This window comes from Lytechinus variegatus, chromosome 11 (assembly GCF_018143015.1).
Source record: "Lytechinus variegatus isolate NC3 chromosome 11, Lvar_3.0, whole genome shotgun sequence".
In the NCBI taxonomy this organism is placed as follows: domain Eukaryota; kingdom Metazoa; phylum Echinodermata; class Echinoidea; order Temnopleuroida; family Toxopneustidae; genus Lytechinus; species Lytechinus variegatus.
This window is the reverse complement of record NC_054750.1, coordinates 27,565,691-27,590,712: the sequence shown is the minus strand read 5'-3', so window position 1 is coordinate 27,590,712 and position 25,022 is coordinate 27,565,691. Positions and strand designations below refer to the sequence as shown.

Sequence of the window (25,022 nt, the reverse complement as noted above, 5' to 3'; positions counted from 1 at the left end):
AAATGGTAATTCAACAGTTACACCCCATTCGGCCAAAGTTCATTGACCTTTGACCTTGGTCATGTGACCTGAAATGCGCACAGGATGTTCAGTGATACTTGATTACTCTAATGTCCAAGTTTAACGAACTAGACCAATAAATTTTCAAAGTTATGATGGTAATTCAACAGATACCCCCAATTCGGCCAAAGTTCATTGACCCTAAATGACCTTTGACCTTGGTCATGTGACATGAAACTCACGCAGGATGTTCAGTGATAATTGATTAATCTTATGTCCAAGTTTCATGAACTAGGTCCATATGTTTTCTAAGTTATGATGACATTTCAAAAACTTAACCTCAGGTTAAGATTTCGATGTTGATTCCTCCAACATGGTCTAAGTTCATTGACCCTAAATGACCTTTGACCTTGGTCATGTGACATGAAACTGTAATAGGATGTTTAGTAATACTTGATTAACCTTATGGCCAAGTTTCATGAACTAGGTCCATATACTTTCTAAGTTATGATGTCATTTCAAAAACTTAACCTCAGGTTAAGATTTGATGTTGACGCCGCTGCCGTCGGAAAAGCGGCGGCTATAGTCTCACTCTGCTACGCAGGTGAGACAAAAACTATTTTTCTTTGGTATTATAACAAAATATATTTTCTTAATAACTTAGTATTATTTCTACAAAATTAGTAGGGTTTTTGTCTTTGCTTTTTTTTTACTGGATATCACGTCAGTCTTTTTACCAAATGTGTTCTTCTGTACTTTTGCTCCCATTTTCCTGATATCCTTTCAATTCCGATTTTTTATCTTTTTCTCGTTATTCATGTCCTCTCTTTAATTATGTAATTATATTTCGTAATTAAGTTAGATCTATTTCAAGAACTAAATGTATTCGCGTTCTTATATTTCCATTTCATTGATTATAATGTCGACTTGTGTATTGTGTAAATCCAACTTGCATGTGGCAGAAGAATGAGTTTAATAAACACAGTTTAATGTAGTTTTACAAGAAACAGGACTGTGCTGTATTTATTCATTGCACTAATTGTTTTTTATTAAAGGCCTTGCAAAAGTTAATACCCCCATCCATTTTTTTATTGAGGGGAAGGAAGGGGGGGGGGGTACAAAACCGAAATGGAATAAACTAAAATCTTTATAAGTGTTTTCTTTTTTAGCATTTTTATAACATTAAAATCTTTGTCTTAATCTTTTGCATTCAATTTTTATATCATTTACTTGGCAAGTCCCCTTATATTAGTTTTCATTATTTATTGGTATGATTTGAAGCTATTCTGGTAATAGCAAATCAATAGTTAAAACAATATAAACGAACAAAAATAAACAAAAAAGAGGTACAAGCACTGATATGAACTGAGGGACTTGTTCAAGGATAATCTACTGCACATTAAACAAAACGTGTTATAATGAGAATGACAAAATCGATCGATTTAAGGTGTAATAAACATTTTACTATGTTTATTAACCAACGCTTTCTCTTTTGACATTTTTGGAATATTAAAATCGAATACAAACAATTGAAATGTGAGGTTGATAAAAAATCATTTACCAAGACTTTTATTACTACTTGTTTTCAATCTGCATTGTCCACGTGAGAAATGGGCAAACACAAAGCGTATTATTTTAATTAAACATATTAATCTATTCGTAATACTTGTAAAAAAAATTAACTTGTGAATACAAAACACATTATTTTTACGTTAAAACGATTCAATAACAACTTTTTCTCTTTCAACAATTATGGAATAATACAAAACGTTTTGTGTAAAAACAATCATTTGTCACTACTTTATTAAAACTTGTTTTCAATCTTTTTATATAACTACACTGTCTATGTGCGATATATAGGTAAACATGAAATGCTTTGTTTCACATAAATATAAAATATCCAAAACAACTTATAACATTTTTTCCATTTACAAAACCCATGAACATTAAACACGGATGTGGAAAGAAACATCATTTTCACATTCAAAAAATTAAGTAACCAACATTACTAATGTCAAATTCTTAACAATTAATAGATGCGTAAAACTCGGCACTGGCCACCACCTCCTCATTATTTGAAAGCTTAACAATGAAATATGCATTAAAAAGCAAAACTGTCCTTGTGCATCTTTCTTTGGCGTCCCTCCAAATCTTGATCAAGACTGATTCTCACCGGCACCAGACATAGTTCTAGGAATATTCATATCCCTGGGTGTCATCTGGCCCGAGCTCGAAGATGCCATCTGGGGAGCGTTTTTTAATATTTTCATTCGACTAGATGTCAGATCTGACATCTTTCCTTGATTTTGATTGGCTGGGAGGCGCTGTTTCTATGGTAACTGTCGGATAAAATGGGACTTGTCGGATAAAACGTCCGACAAGTACTTTCATGAAACGCCCCCCTGACCTGAGGTTCTTTTTAGTTTTGCAGCCACAGTCACGTGACTGGAAGTTTTCGGTCGCGGGCTGCGCGTTGAATGCGCAGTGCATGCGCTAGCCATTCGTTCAACACGCTCGCAATACGTGATGCATTCGTTTGGAGATTTTGCGTATGCGCTCTGAGTACGGTAAAAATGCGACCAGTATACGCGCAGCGCGTTAGCAATATGTTATGTATTCGATGCAAGTTCGCTAGCCTTTCACAAATTCTGACAGGAGTTGAGCGCACAACGACGCACTGGCCCTATTTTCCAATTTTCAGTGCGCGGGTCGTGCGTCGGGCTATATGTGACTGGGTAGCGCCTTATAAAACATAATTTTTTAAGGTACAAAAATAGTAATGGGGAATTTGCTGAAGTTTTCATAGTATTAGCATTCCAATTTTTATCTAATATCTTTCAAATAACAATCTCTTACAGTTAATCAGTTAGCTACATGATATTTTTCCCTTAATATCAAAATGATTTGAAAGCTCCTAATAAATTTTGGTCAAATAGCCCACAAATGAAACATGACTGTAATTCTTATTGATGATTTAGGCTGTTATTTGAAACATGATTATTGATATTTTGATGCTAATATTTTCAACTGTTGTGATGATTTAATGCTGTAATTTTCGACATGAATATTCATATTTCTAATGCTATTATTGTACCGCAAATATATGGATACCGGCGCATACAAATGTCCATATTATTATCTATATAAAGCTATTGTTTTTCAATGAATCTTGATTTTCATTTTTTTCTCTTCAGGAAAGATGCTAAGACGTGGCTTTCCACGGGCTGGATGACCCTGCTGTTTGCTCTTGATGTTTGTCACAAGATTGATGTCTTTGGATTGGTGCCGGAGAATTATTGCAAGTAAGGATCACTTTACATCTATCTATCTAATATCAATTACATTGTTTGTTTATGCTTTATGATGCGCTACGAGGTATTGGGTTTCAAAATGTAAACTATACATGTAGATGGAGGAATAAGGATGCACGCAATTTTGTATTTTGTTAAATTTTGGAAGTTGCAAGAGGTTTCAGTCAGACCTCGGGTCCCTATGCTAATGAGCAAATAGGCCAGATTCATCCAAATCCTCTTGTGGCTGAATCCTCCTCCCTGCAAAATTTGATGTATATTCAGAGCAGCAATGACCGAATTAAAAGAGATTCTTAAAAACGAAGGTAAGGAAAAGAACATAACATTGTAATAAACAGAACATGTTTCAAGGTTCATCATCAGCCTAAACTCATATACAGGGTCACTGGTTTTTATACATTTTTGGGTGTAATTTCAAGAATGTAATTACATGAATACAATGGTATGTGGAACAGGGTGAATTTAAAAAGGAGTGAAATAAAAATTATGTCAGTGATAGGTCAGTAGGGGTCGGGTTAATTAAACAGAAAGCATTGTTTAATAATTGTATACCTGTTGGTTGAGTTTGGGCTTTCTCTGTTTGATGAGAGCCCTTCTTTTATTTTGTGCTGAAAGCCTGTTTGGGTAGTATCAAGAATTTTGAAACAATGAGTTGGGAGGAGAAAGAAAATGAGAGGAGGAGAAAGGGGAAGAGAGGGGATATGGATAGATAGATAGATACAAGGAGGGGGGGGGTTTGAAGGGCAAGGGAGAGATATCATTTCTTAAATCGTTGTGCAGCTTTGAAAACATCCTTACATCAAAGATGTGAAGAGGAGTGAAAGAGTAAAGAGTTCATATATGCTGAAGCAAGAAGTTCTTAACAGGACTAACGATTGTGATGAACTTCAAACCCCTTCAATCTTTTCCCCTTCTCACAGAATGCACCCCAATGATACCACACCTTACCATTACTACGACACCGAGTTTAAATCCCAGTGCACGTACTACAAGGAGAGTGAGGAACATCTCACGTTTGGCCATCTGTTTGTGACCGAGAAGGCCATCTTCGCCCGCTGGGCCACCAAGTACAACATCAACTTCCTCCACCCCACCTGGAACGTGACCGTCTCCAACTCCTCGGCGCCGCTGGACACGCCGTTCATCAAGCTCTTCCACGAGGCGCAGCTCAACAAGACCAAGCAGAAGACCCATCGGCACCGCTCGTTCCTCGGCGCGCGCATCCGGCCCCGCAAGCCGCCCGTCATCGGCCCCAAAACCAAGGAGGAGGCGGAGAAGGAGAAGTACCAGAAGCTGACGCACGCCATCATGTTCATCGTTGCCATCTTTCTAAGTTTGGTGGTTTTCCTACTCCTGTTTTTACTGGCAAGTCTCTTTGTCTTTTGTTTCTATTTATAACGCAATATTCTCAAAGTTACGCATTGTGATCAGCTTGACCAACAAAATGTACATAACATATCTGTATGATGATAACTTATTCCATTCTACTCTTTAAATGATTCACTTTATTATCTACAAGCAGGTATAATGATGTTACCTTGACTTTTTATAAGACATAAAAGCACTTGTATTTAAGTGGTGCTGAGTGTAGTTTATCAATTAAATTATTAAGAGTGGGCTATTCCTCAGCATATATGTCAATGTCTGTTAAAAAATACCCATGTCTATTATTGACTTGCATGTTGTCACTTTCACAGCTAAACGTATATTGAATATGGAAGGGTAATTTGATCGAAGCTATCTGTAATAGTTTTCCCTCCACGTCAATCTAATGAAAGGTCAAAGGTAATAACTGTCATCAGTTATAGGGGTTGATTGTAAGATCATATCGGTCTTGCCCTTGACAGTTCTGTCAATCTAATTTTATGCTTTGAAGACCTGCACGAACTGAATGAAATACCATTCAAATGGGGCATTCTTGTACATGCATTTAATTTGCTCATCTTCATCAGCCTGAGCTCTTCAAATTGGCCGTCGATTTCCGGTCGAGCAAATTATCCTGATCAGAATGCTCTCAAGGTCAGGTGAAATGAAAACCCAGTTAGTGGACTATTTCAAGGATTTCATCAAGTTTACCATCCTGGGTCCACTTTTGAAGTAACATTTACCAATGCTTTTAATCTTGATGAGGGCTTATTTGGGTAGAACATCACGGTAGATAAAAGTTGGACTTGTGGAGAACCAGCCATTGCCTCTGCGGCTTTGCACGGAATCTGTGTTGAAATTGAAACCGTCCATTATGGCAAGATGAGAAATATCATCGTACGTTGGCACATGTTTTGAGTCATTAAACATGGGACTCGTGAAAAAAATGCCAAAAACATCTGTCACAAACAGCGTAATAATCGGCAGCAGGAAGAGTGATGGCGATGAAGGAAGAGAATATTAGGATCTTTGGAAGATGTCTTTGCTTACAGATGTTGCATTTTTTAATCAGGGGGGGGGGGGGGGGAGACTGTAGTGGAGTTAGTATCATGATTATTGCTGTTATTATTATAATTATCATACTTCTGAATACTGTTACATTCCCTAGTCTGACATGCACATCTTACAAAAAAAAATAAGCCTTAGAAATTTTTCATCATAGAACACATAGGCTTAGATAGATATTAATTAACTTCTTTGCCAAAATCATGCCAGACATTTGCCAATCTCTAATTGCATTAAAAGAAAATAAGCAAAGATCTATGGCAATATAAAGTATGTAATGAATTATCTTGTTTTTGCATTTGTTTGAATAATGGATGCTAAAAAAAAAAAAAACATATTTTATGTATTTTCCAATATGTGTGATGTATTCATGTACTACATGTAAAACAGTGACCTTATCTCATTGAATTTAGAGCTTAAAGTATATTAAGTGTAATATACATACAGTATCAATATTAAATAGTAGGGTTTCAGTAAAAGATAAATCATCCCAGTGCAAAATGGCCATTCGTTTAATACAAGGCAAGTTCCAGGTAAACTGTCTATATATGTTTTAGGCATTCAGTATGTCAGGAATCTGCATTACCTTTTAAAGAAGTAGGAAATTGGGAAGCTTAAAAGGCATGTGCTAAATTGTGTATGTGTTATTTGTCTGCTTTTCGTCTTATATGTTTGCACAATCCTTGCACCATGTTTTTCTGTGAATCTCCTCTTAAAGAATGAAAATCGTCATGTCATGTTACCCTTCGCTTTTGTTTTAAGTTGAAGAACACCTGTTTGCGTCTCGCTATTGAACAGTGATGTATTTAACTCAGATAGAGGTTAAGTAGCCTTGAAATAGATATATGATGCAACGCACCCATCTTTACTTTCAATTAAAAGTAATTTAAAGTAAATCAACGTCCATAATTGATTTTGAAAAATCTGTTTTTATAACCCATCTTCAAGTTCATATGGGTTTTTTATTCTCTTTTCTTGCCCATGACAAGGAATGTCAAGGAAAATGCATATAAATGCACACATCTCCACTTTCAGTGTTCGATTTTTACATCCAAAGCATCTTGACCCAGGTTTTTGTAACGTGTTTTGACCTTTGTAAAAGTGCATTTATACTTCAGTAAAAGTGCATTGACCTCAGTGAAAGTGCAATGACCATCTGTGCACCCCCATTGCCTCTACAGCAGCACATGATGCTGGAGGGTGAAGACGATGAGGAGAAGGACCGCGAGTGGGTCAGTAATTTGGACCGGCGAACACTCAGCCGCTACCGACATAACTACGGCTATTGAATCCAAATTATCTGACCCCCTTGACCTTTCATAGGCTATATGAGGAAATCCAAGGTATAACATTCGGGTCGCAAGAATTTATCATTGTTTCATGCTTTTCTTGCTTTTCTTCATCATCAAACGGGTAGTCCGTCAAATGCTCTGGCAACAATTATTCCGGGATTGCTTCAATAAAACGTTTGGGTGGCAAACTGATATGTATGCTTGGGTTTAAAGGGCTGTTTTAATTTTGGTTAGGATATTATTTTATTTGAGCCTTCAGGGGCTCAAGAATATCCCATCTTTAGTCATCCAGAATCAATTATTTGGTTGTTAGTCTAGTAAAAGGACTTTTTTAAATGATGTGCAGATAGGCTACAACACAGCTTGTCTGCTTCATCTATACACCATAAATGCTTTCATTGGTAATACATCTGCATACCTTGTAAATGATCCCATAAAAAAGGTGCTTTATTTTTTTCTCTCCAAAGATGTTTGGATTTAATCTGGGGAATGTTTCATTAACCAAAAAAGTCAGTGATTTTCACTGGCTAATTTGTATTGAGCCAATCAGATGCAAGGATTTCAGTAGCCTATAACAATCACTGGCTATTTGTTTCACGAACGGTACTGACTGTTGCATATTGTTGCTGGAGCATTTTTTAATACATACTTCAAAATTAACACTTCTAAAGGCAACCTTAATTTCATTCATCATTTCTTGGGTCCTAATATTTCATTCATTCTAATGTGCTTAATCCATTGTATCCCAAGCTTGCAGTCTCTAATTATATTTGGCGGCAATTATTTAATTTTTTTTCAATCCATTTCATACCATTACTAGGTTTCTTTTTGGATTAGTGGATAGTATCACCTTCAAAAAAGAGAGAATATGAGTTGACTCATGTCACTCGAAAATTGCGAGGAAAACAATGATAACCCATGCATTCCAGTTGGCAATGTCGAGTTTGTTTTCCTAATTCTGAAAACAGACGACTATATTTGATCTTATGATATCAACAATGGGTTAACTTATGAGAATATCCAGTCATATATCATTCTAATAAAACTTGATGAAATAGTATTTGCTTGCTTCTGCGTTCACGAATCTCTGATGCTTTTGGCATCTGTTCATTAAAGCAAACATGCATGGCTTTTCATTATTGCAATTAGCAATGCTTATTTCCAATTCTTATACAATCTCTAGATTAATTGAAACTGAATGCCATGAAATGACCACCCAAGTGTATATATTTTGATTATTAGAAGTGTTCCAAATCAGTCCAGTTGAAAATAGTAACTGATTGGTGTAAAGTATATCAAGTATCATATTCTGCTGGTTAAGGGGGTGTTCTCCAAATGAATGATAATAAACGTTCCCTTTTGTAATTCTCTGTGTTGGCGATTTTTAACGTGCTCAAATTTGAACACAGTTTCCATCTTTCAACAATGTTTGTTGAACCTACTGGATCAAGATCTACAATGACTTTAAGTACTTTCTCTAGAATGGTTAGCTCTCTTTGACTAATGAGTCGCATGGCACACCTACGAATATTGGGAACAACTTTCATTAAATCTTAATAAACCTCAGCAAATAAGATGGACCAGAAGTGCAAAGGAAGTCAAGCGTGTTATTCACAAACCTTCATGAATTTTGTGAGCTGTTAATGCATCCAAGTTCATAAGGGAATATATCTTCACATGCTTGACATGATCCCCAGCACTCATAAAAGTAGCTCTTCTACTTCAAGAATACTGGTGTCTATTTCACTATGGTGTCAGTTCATCCTGAACATATTCACAGAATGTTTAGGTTTTTTGTCACTTAAAGGGCCATTTTTTTCTGTATTCTCTATTTTGTGTTTTTCATTATTTTTTAATTTCTTTATTTATGTATTTTATTTTTTTTGCGGGAGGGGGGGGTACTGGGATTTTCCAAGTGGGCATGGCAAATTTGATTTATATTTTTGACCGCAGTCTTGCATGATGATTGCTTGCATCAGCCATATCTTGTGCGATTGAAACGCAACAAATGCATGGCACTGAAAATGAATGGAATCACTTCGATTTTTTTTAGATATTTACTGGTAGGCAAACCAGACAATTGATTGTGTCAGTATTGTCTGCAATCAATCATATCAGCAACTGTACGATCAATTGCTAAGCTCCGTGTTACCAGCTCTGTTTAGTCATCACACCTTCTGTATCCCTGAAGGAACCATTTCACCCCTAATGGATATCATGCTGCAAAGCTAGAGATGAATAACATAATTTTCCCTTCATTATTCGCAAAATGCATTAATGAGTCATTTGGCAAGGAGACGATGAATTGGTGTGGGGTCCATTTATTTAAAATGTTTGTTTTTAAAACAGTAAAGGCTTTGGTTTTACACATTTTATAAAGCCAATTCATAATGGCTGTTTATTTAGGAGATGTGTAGGCCAAGACTTGGTTGAAACAATATAAGCCAATTTGTTGTCCAAAAAATAGTTAAAATAAAATATTAGGAAAATAATAATTTTGTAATCCATCCATTAAAAAAAGCAGAACTAGTTATTTTCTGGCTAGCTTCAAGCTTTATTGTTTAGGCACCAGAGTTTATTATTTATTTCAATCGTTGTTCTATTTGGCCCTCTCTGTATTCTTGTATTGTATTCCAGAGAGAGAGCATAACAAAAACTTTAGTACCCCCCCTCTCGTATTCTTTGACTTTCCTTCTTAAAATCTTACGCTTGGACCTGACCGAGTCTTATCGATAGCATACAAGTGTGCAGTAAAACCCCCATAAAAATATGAAGACAAATGAAATCCACCCCATTGATGAAAATTTATTTTGGGGGCTTGGTCTTGAGTAATTTTAGAAGACATTCTGAGGTGTTTACTCTTCATGATGTCTGTATGAATCGAGGGTATGGCTTAGGGTTGTCGTTGATGCTTGGTAGTAAAGTTTAGTAGGTTTGAAAGGCATAAAAACCCATTGCACAACATGTACACGTACCTAAGCTTCACATTCGCAGTCAGTGTGTGGTTATGTACGTTCTTGTAAAAGGGTTCAGTATGATGCTAAATTGTTGCCACTTTGTACTGAAGGTCTGTTGGCACCCATTTTTAGTTAATTTTGTAGTTAATCAACTTGAATCATGTTTGTCATAGAAACTGCTTTGGATTTCATAGATATAACAGCCCTTCAGTTTCTCTTTTTCCATTTCAGTGCAGTTCGGTCATTCCAGACCAGTGTTTGTGATATATACTTTATAGTGCAGTTTGAATGACTGCATTGTAATGATTTGATATCATTTTAATGCATGAATGCATACTTGAATAGCAATTTTAGTTTGATTTACTCAGTTCAAATTACATGATTTCATTAAAAAATGTTTTGAAAATCAGATATTTTTTGAGACAGTTTATCCCCTTTTAAAGAACAATGTAGGGCCTAAAACAGATCCCTGTGGCACACCATAACTTATTTTTGTTCAATTATTTTAATGTGATTAGAATGAGACATAGAGACTCTCTAAATGCTTGTGAAAATAGTTTATTCAATCTTTGTCACATGTGGCAAACTCTTATTTGACGAACAATATGGGACCTAAAACAGGTCCATGTGGCACACCATTGCAAATTCAGTGCTGTCTTCCTAGAATGATGCCAAAGACTGAATGCTCTAGAAAATAATCATATCATCTTTGTCACAGCAAATTCATATCTGACACTCCCTGGATTCTACACTTCAATTCTTTATGGTAATGGTTAATTCTTCATGGTAATTGCAATGAATGTACACTGCATAATTAGTGGTGTTAAAAGCACCCGCCAGTGTTTACAGAGGACCACACTTAGCATTTTACACCAGTGTTAAATTCAAACACATCCTGTCTGTTATTTTAACACTAAAACATCTTGAATTGTGATCCTCTCAAAACACTATCTAGTGCTATTTTAACACCCTAGTTTGTACGATGTACTGTGGATATGTTTATTTGTTTATTATAAAGGCCTACAGATGGTGAATGTGTATGTGTAAAAGTACAAACATGAACACAGCTTGGCATTTCTTTGCTATCATGACCTTGCACTTTATCAATTTTTACTTCTTCCAATCAATATTTCCCTAAATAGATTTGATTACTATCGTTTTTGTAGATTCCTTGTGATTTTTTTTTCATTTTAATTTTCCTGTCATTTCCTTAATCCTTCCCTCTTTCTCTTTTCTATGTTATTTTGTAAATCTGAAGTATTCCTATCTTATGTTATATATAAAGGTTTGGAGGTCTGCATATTCTGTCTTGTTTCTTTATTTTCACTCTTTTCTTTCATCTCTTTCCCATTTGTTTCTTCGTTCTTTATTACTCTTTCTTTCTTTCTTTCTTTCTTCCTTTCTTCCTTCCTTCCTTCCTTCCTTCCTCATCTCATGCTTTCTCTTTTTTTGTATCTTTCCCTCTTTTTCAATATGCCCTTACTGTCTCTTCTCTCTGCCTCCCTACTCCTCGCATTCATACGCCACCCCCTCTCATTCATACGCCACCCCCTCTCATTCATACGCCATCCCCCCCTCTCTCTTGCAACAGCCCATCAACACCCCGCAATATATGATTAGTCATGTTGCAAATGTTTTTTCCAATGCACCCCCAAAACAAACCACTCTCATTTGTTTTGATGGGCAAAATGGTCAGGCACTGCTATACAGTGTTGTGTTGTGGTTATGGTCCATTCTCGTAATTAAGGTCTGAGTATTAAATGTAATTGGAGAAATAATGTTGACCGCATCTTCTGAACCACAGTTTTTATTGGACGTCAATTGTGTGTGGGTGTGGGACTGGTCTGGCAAATCTTCTTTGTTTGTGATTAAAATATATTTATATAGATATATCTTCCAGAGGGGAAGAAGGAAATGAAAAGCCCATGCCTTTGAGATGTGATTTGTCTCACAAAGTTTGCCTTTATAAGAAATAAAATTTACTTGATATTGTCAGCTTCTAGGACATCTTCATGAATCATTTTTCATTGTTAATTGTGTTTAAATTGTAGTGCAGGAATACTTCAAATCCGCAGTTATAGGGCTTCAGTTATCAACTGAGTGAATATTTTTGTATTCATTTTGATTTTTTTTTTCCAAAGATGCATATTTTAGGGTTAGGGGCATAAATATATAAATGTAAAAAAGATGATTATAATATATTCCTATATATATTATTCTCTGCAACCTTCGATCATAATGCATCCATAATTAGATTTTGCATCTTTGTTTTTGTTTTCCCTCCCTTTCTCCCTTTACTTTGATCATTCTAGTGCCTGCACTCGCAAGATGAGCTTCATTTTCAATAGACCGAAAATACCACCTCCTTTAGGGTATGCCAGTATATCCCTTATATTCTCCTTTGTGTGATTTGTATATATATGTATGCATATATATTTAACAACTCTTTACATATTATTTGAAGAAATTTTCAAAAGGAAGGAGAAACACTAATTCTGCAGATAGTTTGGTTGGCATGTTTTTTTTCCTTGCAGTGTTAATGAGCATATGTTATCACCACAGGGCAGTTCACACTTGGCATTAGTAGGTTGTGTTTCGACAATCTTTCTGTGAAAAGTGCTGTTAATCATGGTGATAACACATGCTTGATGTGAAGTTGAATGCACCCAGATTGAAGATGAAACCACTGAACCTTAAGCAGCTTGCTTCAAAATAATTTCCAAAATGATAATCAATTGGACAGTCCTTTCTTCAGTCCAAGTTAGTATATTTTTACATAATTTTCATGAATGAAATCCCTTTTCATTCCCCTACTGTGCTTCAGGCTTAAGCTGAATGAATATTGTCTACATCCCTTTTTAAATGATTTCTTTTAAATGAAGTGAGTTCCTTTCATTAAGCCAATATGAGTTGTTTTTTATTTTTGTGAATGTAGATTGCGGTGAATGTAGATTTCTTTTGATATTCTGTTGTGAACTTGATCTTAATAATTTTGAATTTTGGCATTAAGTTGGATTCAGTGTACATGTATGTGGGTTAATTTGTTTAGTATCAGAGTGCAGTGTACACACTTATATCTCTCACAAATCTTGCCCTTCTGAAATAATATTCTTGATTTATACGATTCTTTAATTTTGGAATAACCAAAACTAAAACTGCACTTTTCTGCTCTGACTGTTCCATTTTCCTTTCAAATGAATTGCATTACCTATCAGTCTGGGAAATCAATCTCATCCTCTTGAATGAATCGATTTGTTCTGTTGCTAATGCCTCTAATATCTCCCATCTACCGTATCTTATTTCCCCCCACAATGTGTGGGCTTGGTGCTGTGTTGTCTCTATGGGAGAAATCTAATATGTTTGTTCGAATCTAATATCTTTATCTGAACAGCAACGTACGCCATTCTGGTGCCAGTTGAAATGTTAACTAATACCTCTCTTCTAATATATGTTTACTGGATCCTTATAATTTTGTATGCATGGTTTGGTTATGTAAACTTCTCTGGGGGTATCCATTTTCTTTGATTTTTTAAAGGATAATAATCACCAATTCTTTTTCAGTAATATTGCATGATTTTGCCGTGTCCCCCCCCCCTTGTATGGTAATTCTACAGATATTGGAATTACTTGTAATTGAAGATCATTTCTCCAGGAAAAAAAGTTGTTATGGCAAGCTTTTAAAAAAATATATTTGGAATAATTGAGAAAAACGGGTGTTACATTATGTACATGCATAAAGCTCCTGAGGTTATATGATGAATCTAGACTTATCTGTGCATATTCAGTGATACTACTATTACAATAGTTTGGGTTTTAAAACATGTTCAGATGAGATAGAAAAACTGTATAGTACTCTGTTGGTTTAATCAACTGGATTGAAAAATACTGCTTTTCTCTTAAACTTGATGAAACTGCAATCGATAATGAATTAAAAGACAATAAATGAATTTGAACATAATTATTCATAAGACCCCCTTCCAAAAATAAGAAAAGAAAATAAAAACAAATAAATATCTATAAATAAAGAAAAAGCTTGAAGGCAATCTTGGTATGATCTTAAATGTTTTTGTAAACATGGTAGCATTTCATTAAGACAAAATAGTCATTGATTTTCACTGACAACTGTTATAAGCTACTGTAATTCTTGCATCTGATTGGCTGAGATCAAATTAGCCGGTGAAAAATCTTTAATTTTGCTGCATGAAATACTGCCTAAATTGTTTAGGGTAAAAATGTGACGATTAAAAACAGCCAAAGTATGATAGGATGCTGGATGTAAATTGGAAATAAACAAAATTGAGGAAATCAAGGGGGGGTGAATGCATGAAATATACATTTAGTCGAGCATGGAGGTTGTTTTGGTACTTAATGATTCTAAACATGTTTATCGGCTCAACACAATGCTAAAAGCAACTTAATAAGGGTCGCCTACCTCGCTTAATTAGGTCCCTCATTATCACTTCTGAAAGTAGAAATTGGGCTGCATGTCCGACTCATTAAATCCAGCTATCGAATGCTGCCCGGAGGGATCTTTTCTTTCAAACCGACTTTGGATGTGTTTTTAGGAACGGATAATACGTCTGCAAGGGCAGGTTGTTTGCCATTTTCACGCATAACCCAGAAAGTATTGGTGATAAGTAATATTTGCAAGCTTATTTGTCATTTTATGTCGCAAAGTAAGGGAAGCAGGGGGGGGGGACGGGGAATTGTTGCATAAAAGTTTCCATTATGGTGACTCCCTTGTTATCCTCAATTTTATTTGTAGTTTTATTTATACAGGATGGCATTGTCGGTTTAAAAACTGCTTTCCACAATGACCAGGCTGTTGAGAATATTGATGCTTTTAATGCCTAGTCACACTTATTCTTAATCACCAGAAATCAATAGAATCATTAGGAATGAAATGAATAAGAATAAGATAAATAAAGGTGTTTTGAATTTACCCAACTTGGAGATCAATTCAAATTTGACCAGGCGACTCATCGCACACTAGACACACAAGAGACAAAATGAGCCGAGATGGGGTCAGATTGAACATTTGGGCTACGTTCATGGATATTCGAGGGGCATTCTAAAGATTATGTCTGCATTCTGTGTGCATTCATGATATTTGTGCCAATTCTTGCGGCCATCCCGATTGTTTTAGTCATGTTCAAAATTTTTGAGGTGTGTTCAAAGTACATTCTTACTACATTCTTGTATTCTCACATCATTTGAAACGTACATGTACACGTACCAAGGAGATATCATCAGAGGTGATATCTCTTCACATGTACTGAGCACATTGTGAAAGCTGAATAGCGGGGTTCTGCTTAATTCCGAATAAGTTTGATGGGGCCTTTAAGAGCAAATAATTAGCCCAAATGCAAAGCGGACATAATTCAGTAAATGGGAATAAGTATTCGAGCAACAGTTTCACCATGCTACACTTCAGCCTTTAAGGCGTGCAGGTTGGGGTGTACTTAGGGGAAAAGTGGAAGAAAAAGAGTGATCTAGATTTGGAAAGGCTAAGAGTAAACAGTCCGTAAATTGCAGGCAAGGTGAAGCTTTGTAGTAGGCACACAGCAGGACCAGACGGGGATGAAATTTCACCAGACTCTATTTGATTACACTTCTTTCTTGAATGTCTCCAGAGGGAGCATGGTCATATGCAGCAGGAGGGGGGGGGGGTAAGGGGACAGTTGGCCCCCCTGAAATTTTAAGAACTTTACACTTTTTACTGAAAATTTCCTAAAAGCCACCAAAAGTATGCAAGAAATCCTTCAATTCCTCTTTTAAAAAGGCAAAAGCGCCCCAATGACAAGATCTGTCGCTTCGCTCCCTTGTTTAGATTTTTTTCAAAAAAAGTTTACGTGTGCTGCCCCCCCCCCTCAGCAGAATTTTTTTTGCAGACGGCCATGAGAGGGAATGTTTTCTACTCTTTCCTCTCCTTTATATTTTCATTCTCTGTCCTTTCCCCTTTTCATAACATTTCCAGTCTTATTCAAAATAGGCCTTCTGGAATAATCTTATGTGAAACCTAGGCACATGAACATTGATATGAAAGAAACATGACTTTGTAAATTTTAATTGGGGCAAGTATTCTGTGGGAAGAGTTTGGGTGTAGGGGGAAAAAGAGGCATAATAGCAACGTGCAATAAAATGAGATGTAAGTTAACTACTTTGATAATCTCTATGATTTCAATGGAAATGCTCATTTTATGGCACTTGATCCATCATTCTAGACTCTTAAGTGTTGAATAAAATGATTTCACCCACACAAAACCACAAAGAAAAGCTGCCGTTTGTCATCCAATAAATTCTTCCCACATAGTTATTGTAATGTTTATGGCGGGTCCCGTAATCCACCCGTGCAAATTACATTTTTGATATTCAAGAGTACCTCTTTCTTCTTCCAGAAATAAATCATTTAATCCTTAATTTTTTTTCACACAAAATGTGTTATCACACTTATCTGGCTCACACTATATGTCTTTTTTGTTTCTCTCTGATCGTTCGACTTTTATGTAGTCTTTTCTTTGAATGCAATTCCTGTTCCTAGTCTTTCGCTGTAATGAGTGGGTGTTCTAATCATTGTTTATTAAGGAAGACTAATCGTAGGAAGATACAAATTTTCTAAAGAGTTCAATGTGGAGATAATGACAGCTCTAATTTTCTAAATCAGTCTGAATCTGTTGAACCTAATTTTTGTACTCACAAACGTCCCTTTTCTTTTTGTTATTATTTTTGTTGAACACCTCAGTCACATTTCGCCTACGGGGATCGTATGGCGAGTAAGAAATAACCTTTTCATTCATTTTTATTCAAACAACCTATATGTAACTGTTTAAAAAATGTTAAAACGGCTGCTTTCGACTTGTTGTAGGGCCACCGAAGGGAAATGTGACTGAGATCTGAATGGCATTGCTTTTTCTGTGGCTTGAAAATATGTTTTCATAGAATTGAAATAATGATATACATGTATGGTCTTTTGCTTTTGGTACATTTGTGAAGATAACGCTCAGATGAATGTTGTTGATTAATTCAGCATTTTCTTTGGGGGGGGGGGTATAGGAGGGTATACCTTTCCAATGGGCCAATAGAAGAAAAAAGAGGGGGGGGGGCTCCCCATGTTACACTTGCCTAGAGCTGACACTAATATGTTTGCTTTTGGTACATTTGTGAAGATAACGCTCAGATGAATGTTGTTGATTAATTCAGCATTTTCTTTAGGGGGTATAGGGAGGGTATACCTTTCCAATGGGCTAATAAAAGAAAAAGTGGGGGGGGGCTCCCCATGTTACACTTGCCTAGAGCGGACACTAATATTTTGTTCTTTTGTATCCATTGTCTTAGATTGCCATTCATTTGGGTTTTGTGGAAATTTGATCATATCTATAATTCATGGGTAACCTTCAAGAGCAACTTGTTTACTTTTTGCTTAATCTCATTCTGTAATACAGTAACATTTTATTATTTCATTTCATTCTTTTCTTTTGAAGCTTTTCAACCACACACATATACATATAACATAGCCGTATGGTTATATATTTCATTATTATCTACCCATAAATGATACATGTATTGTATATCTATGTTAATTGTATTTACACACTATAACATTACATATAATTGTTTGCACAGCTGTTTGCATTAAGAGAACCATATAAAACTTGATTGCACTCACACATTATGTGATCAATTAAATGTTTTGTGAAATGTAGTAATGTGACAACAAAAAGAGAGAAAAAGAATATTCTAAAGGTTTTTATTTTAACATTTCATTTCAAAATTTGGTAGTCACTTTCTGGGACCTGGCATTTCACTTCATTTTTCTGCTAACTTGTTTTGTTGTTTGTTTTTTGTTTTATCTTCTAGGTGTCCATACATGCGATATAGAAACACTGCTCATTCCTGTTCATCTAAAGTCAAGTGAGGGCGCAATTTATGCGTTCTGGTCATACTGCTGCTGAAAGTTCCCTGAAGTCTGTAAAATGCTGAAAAGTTAATTTAAGCACTGGATATTTCGCTTGACTAAAATCAGACGTGTAAGCTTTGTTCGTATTGCCACAGTGCTCTATGGAATCAACTTAACTTTCCCATATGTGAACAACTGCTGTTGATACACACTTTGCCATATGTAAATGAAATGGCCCTGTTCACACGAAGAGATAAAATGCTCTTGTCAGTGGAAATGAGAACAAAGCTTACATTATGTGTGCCGTTTAAACTAACAGTATGCATAGTCGTAGTTCTTTTTCCTTTTTAATTTTTTTTAACCTCATACCTCTGTTTTGGGAATCATGGTCATATTTATAACAACTATTTTCAACATATCCAGCTTTCTGTACTGTATTTAAAAAAAAATGTACTATGCTATACATACAGTGTGCTATTAATGTAAGATTCATATTCAAATATTATCTCCTTGACTGGTACCATTGTTAATATTTTCATTTAGTTTAATGTTTTGTGTATGAAGTTATATATCTAGAAACGTGGAAAGAGAAGTGATGAAAGACAGACATTTAAAATGGACAAGCTAGAACTTTATGAAAAGGATTTGTTTTTAGTGAGATGTGCTACAAGTCCCCCCCCCCCGAGACTGTCCCATTACAACAAAAAACAAAACAAAGGAAAAATTTTGGCTTGATTTTCCGGTGGATTAGATAACTCGTAATGCACTGTCTTCTGAATAATGAATTATTAACGTCTTTGTAAAAATCGATGGTAACTTTGAATTTGAATGTGTTGTTCATTGAAGAACGTAGTGGCAATACTCCTCTCTATTAGAAGCATACCATTTCTAACATCCTCATCATTCGTTCTTAACATATGCATCCATGTGGGTTGTGGTGGTGCTAGGTTCATACATTCTCGCAGTATAATCTCATTCATACATGTTCACGTATCACCATATTTGCAGTGTGAACAAATGCCCATTTTGCCATTGAAAGCGCATGCCATTAAGAGGCTTCGTTCACATTGGTAATTTTGATCATCATTTTCACTGCAAAATACGGTTTATTTTCTTCACCCTATTAAGCTATAAAGATATCCTGAATATCTAGCAATTTTTTTTGCTCCCACATTTGTGTTTCGAGTCACCCCTAATCACTCTTAGTGTTTCGAGTAGGCCTTTGTGAATTTTATTTTCCACATATAAAAAGTATAATTCTATATCCAGTGAGATTTATCAACACAAGATCAGTGGGTCATGGGTTCAAATCCTAGCCGTGGTAAGTTTCCTTCACTGGACCACGATGCGCCCATATTGTTTTGGTCAGTGAGTTAACGAACCGACTCAAACCTCGGCTAGTCTCCAAAACATGATTTTGAGATAATCGTGTTCAAAGTTTGGAGGTTTTTCAGAAGGTCATAACTTTGCACTTTGAAAGAAACCAGATCAGTTATTTATACCAGTTTAAAGCATACATCCTATTTTTTTGTAATATACAAAATTTTGTTCGCAATTCATATTCATTCTTTCAATATTTGAAAAGAAACGCATGTATGCACTTCAAAAGCTGCTAATTTTAACCAACAACAGGGTGTTTGAGCCAATTCGTAACATCAGGCATACCATGTGCACTGTTTTTTAGCTGCACCAAGCACAGTTTGAGCCAATTCGAAAAATATTCTTGTCCGCGCATGTTTTTTAGAGGCACAAGCCACATACGCGCAGCATCTAGGTCGGGTCTTTGACCTGTGCGCGCCATTCCAGAGACTTTATAGATAGTACACAAAGAAAGGTTTGAGCCAGGTCGTGAAATCAAAGAAGGGGGTTGAGCCGATTCATAAAAAAAACTTAAATATGCTCATATTCTTTAAAAAATGCAACTTTTGATCTGAAATTTGGCAAATCAATAGAGTGAATCACGAGATTTCAGAATATGCAGAATTTTTTTTTGGTTGCAAATTTGACCGAAAATTAGGTTTGAGCCAGTTCGTAAAATCACTGACGATACTGTGAAGCATTTGACTAACAAGTATTCTGGTTTCGTTTATACCCTCACTTTTCTACATCTACATAGAAATATTACAAAAGATTTTTGAGGGATAAGAATATATGTCTTTTATTATTCTTTAAAAAGAAAATAAAAATGGAAGAGCCGTGGTGTGTGGAAGAGCCGTGGTGTAGTGGTTCTGACTCTCGCCTTTTAAACAGAGGGTCGTGTGTTCGAATCCCACTGCGGTCTAGCGTCCTTTGGCAAGGCGTTAATCCACACTTTGCCACTCTCGACCCAGGTGCTAAATGGGTACCCGGTAAGATGCGAAAGATATTATATGTTTGATTTTGCCAGCGCCATAATGAGGCTGCGATGAATGTAAGGAATGCTCCCCAGGGAGTGGAAATTGTGCACTTTTCATGCAGGATTGAATGAATCCAATGACCGGGGTAACAATATGCTGTAACGCGCTTTGAGTCATTCTGGGAAAAGCGCTTTATAAAAATTGGCTATTATAATTATTATTATCTACATAGAAATACTACAAAAGATTTTTGAGGGATAAGAATATGTCTTTTATTATTCTTAAAAAAAATAGAAATGCCATCTCTAATGGGTGTTTATTTTCCCAGCAAACCAGTGTTTAATGATACTTTAAAATTATATTCATGAGATTGATACCGTTGTGGGTTTTTTATTTATTATTATGAGTAACACAACGGATACGTGTGAGCATTTTATAAAAGACACTATTAAAGAATAGGAATGGGAAGGAAATGGAATTCAGTTGTGCATGAAATAGAAATGTTAAAATTTAATGTACCAGACGTAGCCGCAGGCAGAAATATTAGATATCAACAGAGGTTTGAGGTTTAAAAAAAGGATTTAAAGAAAATAGAGGAAGAGGAAAGAGAATCAAAGCTGCAGCTATTGCATACTCCTTGGATAAGAAAAAGGGGAAAATCAGAGAATTTTATGATAAAGAAAACAAAGTACAAGATTCTGTTGTGAATACATAAACGAACAAGGTTTATAAACATCCATCACTGAAGCAGAATGAGCAGTGTTTTCTTCGACCATTCAGGAATTAAAATGAAAAAGGTTTTTTCTCTTCAATCTTTGAAATATTATATAAATGTATTTCCCATTTCATTTGAGGCCTTTAACTTTTATTTTCACTTTCTTCATATCTGCTAGTTATTCACTGATCTCGCAGTACATGTACATGTCATATCCCATTGCCACACACTGTGATACCGTCATCAGTCATTGTGCTTTTAGATCTGTGGTTTGCTTTTCAAATTCTCATTGTGCCGTCGATATATTAAAACATAAAGAATAAGGAAAAGGTCCTATGTTAGAGAAAAAGTAACTGCCAGACATCTTTTTTTTATGTTATACACTTGATTTTCTTTTTAATGCACTAAAGTCATTTTGGGTTTAGCTTTCAATTTATCCCATTAAAGTTTTTTGTTTAATTCACCCAACTTTCACTTTCTTTGTGGTTGGGTATTCCCGACTTCCTTGGTGAACATCCTTTATTTGACAGATAAGCCTGACACACTCGAAATAAAAAATATCATGTGCATCATTTATTTCTTTCTCACATGTCCTTTTTCTTTTATTTACCAAGTGCATGCCCTCATACAGCATTTTGCATGATAGGTAGTTTTTCACGCTAGTGTGAATGAGCTTAGCATCCAGCGCAACCCACATTGGTGTGTGTAGGCATCTGTGTATAGATTAACCCTAAGGTTGTAGAGACTTGGGACCCACTCACACTAAAGCGTAATGTGTCATCATACGAATAATTGTGTGATTGGTGGCTTTAATCAATGTTGATTGTAAAATCAGTCACTTTATAGCTACAGTATGTGCTACATTTAGAAGGTCCTTGGTTTAGCAACACAATGATTTGTGATTGATCTTGAAGGATACTCACTGTAATTGTAATTGATTGCAGTGCTTGATGCTTTAAATCATAAAATATCAGTCTGTGGTCGATTCCTGAGCTCATGTGATACAGGGTTTGGGTGGGCTGTTTATTCAAGCCTGTGGTAATATGAGAATTCAGAACTGAATGGTTTTGAAATTAATTTTTCACTGTAATGTCCTCTCATGGCCAACATAATGTATTATCAGGAGCATAGTTTGCAATACACAGATATATCTAAAGACTTCCAGGGGTGTGTTTCATAAAGCAAGAAGTTGGTGATCTATTTTGTTCTAATTTACCTTTAAGAAAGGATCATCAGTCGTTCGTAGAGTCACTCATAACTTATGAACAGCTATATGAAACACCCATCAGAGGTGTCATTAGTGTGCCCCTTGAAGCTGTGGGGAGAAGAAGAGTAATTTGTGAAACCAAACATGGTTTAGTGCCAAAAATTTGCTGAAAATGAAATGAAATGAAAAAAAATACAGTAATGGTGCATATATTATAAAAGTGGTAGGATATAAAAATTGCCAAAGGTTTAGTTTGCAAGTATTACAGGTCTACGACAACAGAAATAGGCTAGTCTTTAGATAATCCTTGGAGCATTAAACACATTTATATCAATGCGATTTTTCATGTTCTATAAAAATTCTTTCCATGGAAATATTTTACCAATCTTAAAATCACTTTTGAGGACAGGTAACTGATTTTAAGATTTGAAATTTGTGTTATGGTTTATGAAGCAGCTCACATGGACTACTGTAGCTTATTTATATACAAATGGATTATTTGAATTTATTGTATTATGATGTTACACTCACTGTGAGCTTTTTATTCTGTACTTAATTTAACAAGTGATATGTAATCCATTGTAAGCTGTATAATACCCCTAATTGGAGGATAGGTTTATGAAAAGGGTATAAGAAAACCAACAGACCAAGTGTTTGTAGCTAAAGAATACATTTAACTGCATTACTAGGGTTAGCCCAGTGGGACCGAGTCTGCATAGGCTATGGAAAATGTGTGTTATAGTGAAATCATTCACTGGGTTAGAATCCAACCAAAGAGATAAACACTGTGGTCCCATAGCTTTAAATATTTGTGATCAATTGTCAATTTTAAAGAGTAATTCCTATTGGCTTATGATGGGTATGTTCAGCAATATGCACATCTTACGATGATCTTGATTGGTCATTGCCTACTTACAATTGATCATAAACCTTAGTGATTTTGGTACTATCGGTTTTTTTGTTAAAACACACAAAAGTATTGAATTTGAGGCTTGTTTTACAAATTCATATTTAGTATATTATTGAAAAAAGAGGATCGTAAAGTGGATTTGATGAGGGTCATGTTATTATTATTCAGTATTATGTGTAAAAATGTTTGCACCATCTTCCGTACGTTACACTTAATGACAAACCCATTTCTTGCCAGGCAACAATGCACAAAAGCAGTGGTTTATATCGTAGGGATGGACATTTGAAACGTAGTTTGTTTTTTTGTAGTTAACTCAGGTTTTCCCACCTAAAAAGAAAGGGGTGCATGTTTTTAAGTATAATGGAGTATTTTTTGTGGTTAGTTTGAAATAAAATATGTATGGTGTTGATTTAACAAGTCTTTGTTGCTGATATTTTCTGTGTTTCTATCAAGTATCCGACCTGCCAAAGGGGAGATTATGAACAACTCACATTAACGTTTGGTCAATTGCTTGATAATAACCAGAACTCTATGAATGACTTAAACACGCAGTATTATAACATTTGTTTGGTGGTTATTGTTTTTAAATGAAATAATTATGGCATTAATTTAACCCATCTTTGTTGCTGATATTTTACTGTGTTTCTAGCAAGATCTGAACCGCCTATTAAAAGGCGGTGATTGTTAACATACATTCTTTAATTTTGGTCAATTGTTTAATATATCTAACCACTTTTTTTTTCTTAAATCAAAGTCAATCGTATATATACGACACCAGAATATTGGTCAATCATGTAAAATTCTTGGTTTCAGTCTCTCTATTCAATATTCATGACAAAATTACAAAGTTATGTAGAATAACAAGAAAATTTAATTATACAAATGTTAGTACAATATTCATATGTGTACACACATATCTTGTGTATGTTTCTAATCCATAGGGAGTGGAAATTGTGCATACTTGTGGGCAGGATGAGCAGTAGAGCTCAATACATTGACTGATGGTTGTGTTAGTGGGTGATATCATGATTATGAAATTATTATTAAATCTTCCTGCCCTCTTTTATCTTCTCCTTACCTCTTTCTCATTATCTTCCTCCCTAATCCTCCCCTTCCTTTTTTCCCCTTGTAATAACATCCTGTATTGTCATTATGTAAATACATGTATTTATTGTATTTTTTCCATTTAAAGGGAGATATCAACCCAGTAAATGGCTATAAAAGTTGATTGTATATGATAATTCATGGTTGAAAAAAAACTAAATTACTATCATCTATAAACATGTTTCATGTACAACTTGTAAATATATATATATATATACATTTTTTTTTGCAAAAATTTGCCCATTTCCGTGCCTCAATACTGTAGCGTTGAAAGCGGGTGGATAAATTCCGATGAAACTTGGAGTTGCATCCTTTTGCTTCTACTGTGACTACCTTTTGAGTACATCTGGTGTAGTACCAGAAGGATATTAGTTCAGCTGACTGTACAGGACTTCAGACCTTCTAGCCTTGTTAGTATGATCCATGTTTGTATTGTACAGTAAGGACACATTGGAAAATTATCATGTGTATGATTGTTGTACAGTGTACATGTTCAATTATGTGTGAATTATATATAGTGAATCGTGTTCTATTTATTTTATCATATATATTTATATATGTTGATTGATAATACATTGTCGACAACATGAGATTACAGGTACCTGTACGGTCGTAGTACGATGAATACTGATCATTTCACAGTGGTAAAAATAATCTGAAATCATGTTCAAGTGATAATTGATGTTTAATGTTGGATTTGAAAACCCTCTTTTGCCATTTTATTCATTATGTATTATTGTATAGCTGTTATTCTTTCTTCTCATAGTTAAAAACTTAGCCTATAGTTTCACTCTCAAATTATCCATTTGATTATGTACTGTTAAAGGTATTGTTTAACTTTGTGAGCAGCTGATTTAAAAAAT

The 25,022-nt window shown here is 35.2% G+C and overlaps 1 protein-coding gene across 4 annotated transcripts in view; it reads left to right on the top strand.

Annotated features, from left to right (window-relative positions):
- Positions 1 to 20,120, top strand: part of LOC121423990 — a 68,754-nt gene extending 48,634 nt beyond the window's left edge. The window contains exons 6-9 of one of the 4 annotated variants that reach the window (XM_041619548.1): positions 3,195 to 3,302; positions 4,232 to 4,676; positions 6,923 to 7,084; positions 17,848 to 20,120. In XM_041619548.1, coding sequence (XP_041475482.1) covers positions 3,195 to 3,302; positions 4,232 to 4,676; positions 6,923 to 7,030 — 661 coding nt within the window. In that variant the 3' untranslated portion in view covers positions 7,031 to 7,084; positions 17,848 to 20,120. Of the gene's footprint in view, positions 1 to 3,194; positions 3,303 to 4,231; positions 4,677 to 6,922; positions 7,085 to 12,302; positions 12,363 to 17,847 lie in introns of those variants that run through there. The other 3 variants (XM_041619550.1, XM_041619549.1, XM_041619551.1) reach the window with 3 other exon arrangements.
- Positions 20,121 to 25,022: the final 4,902 nt, after the last annotated feature.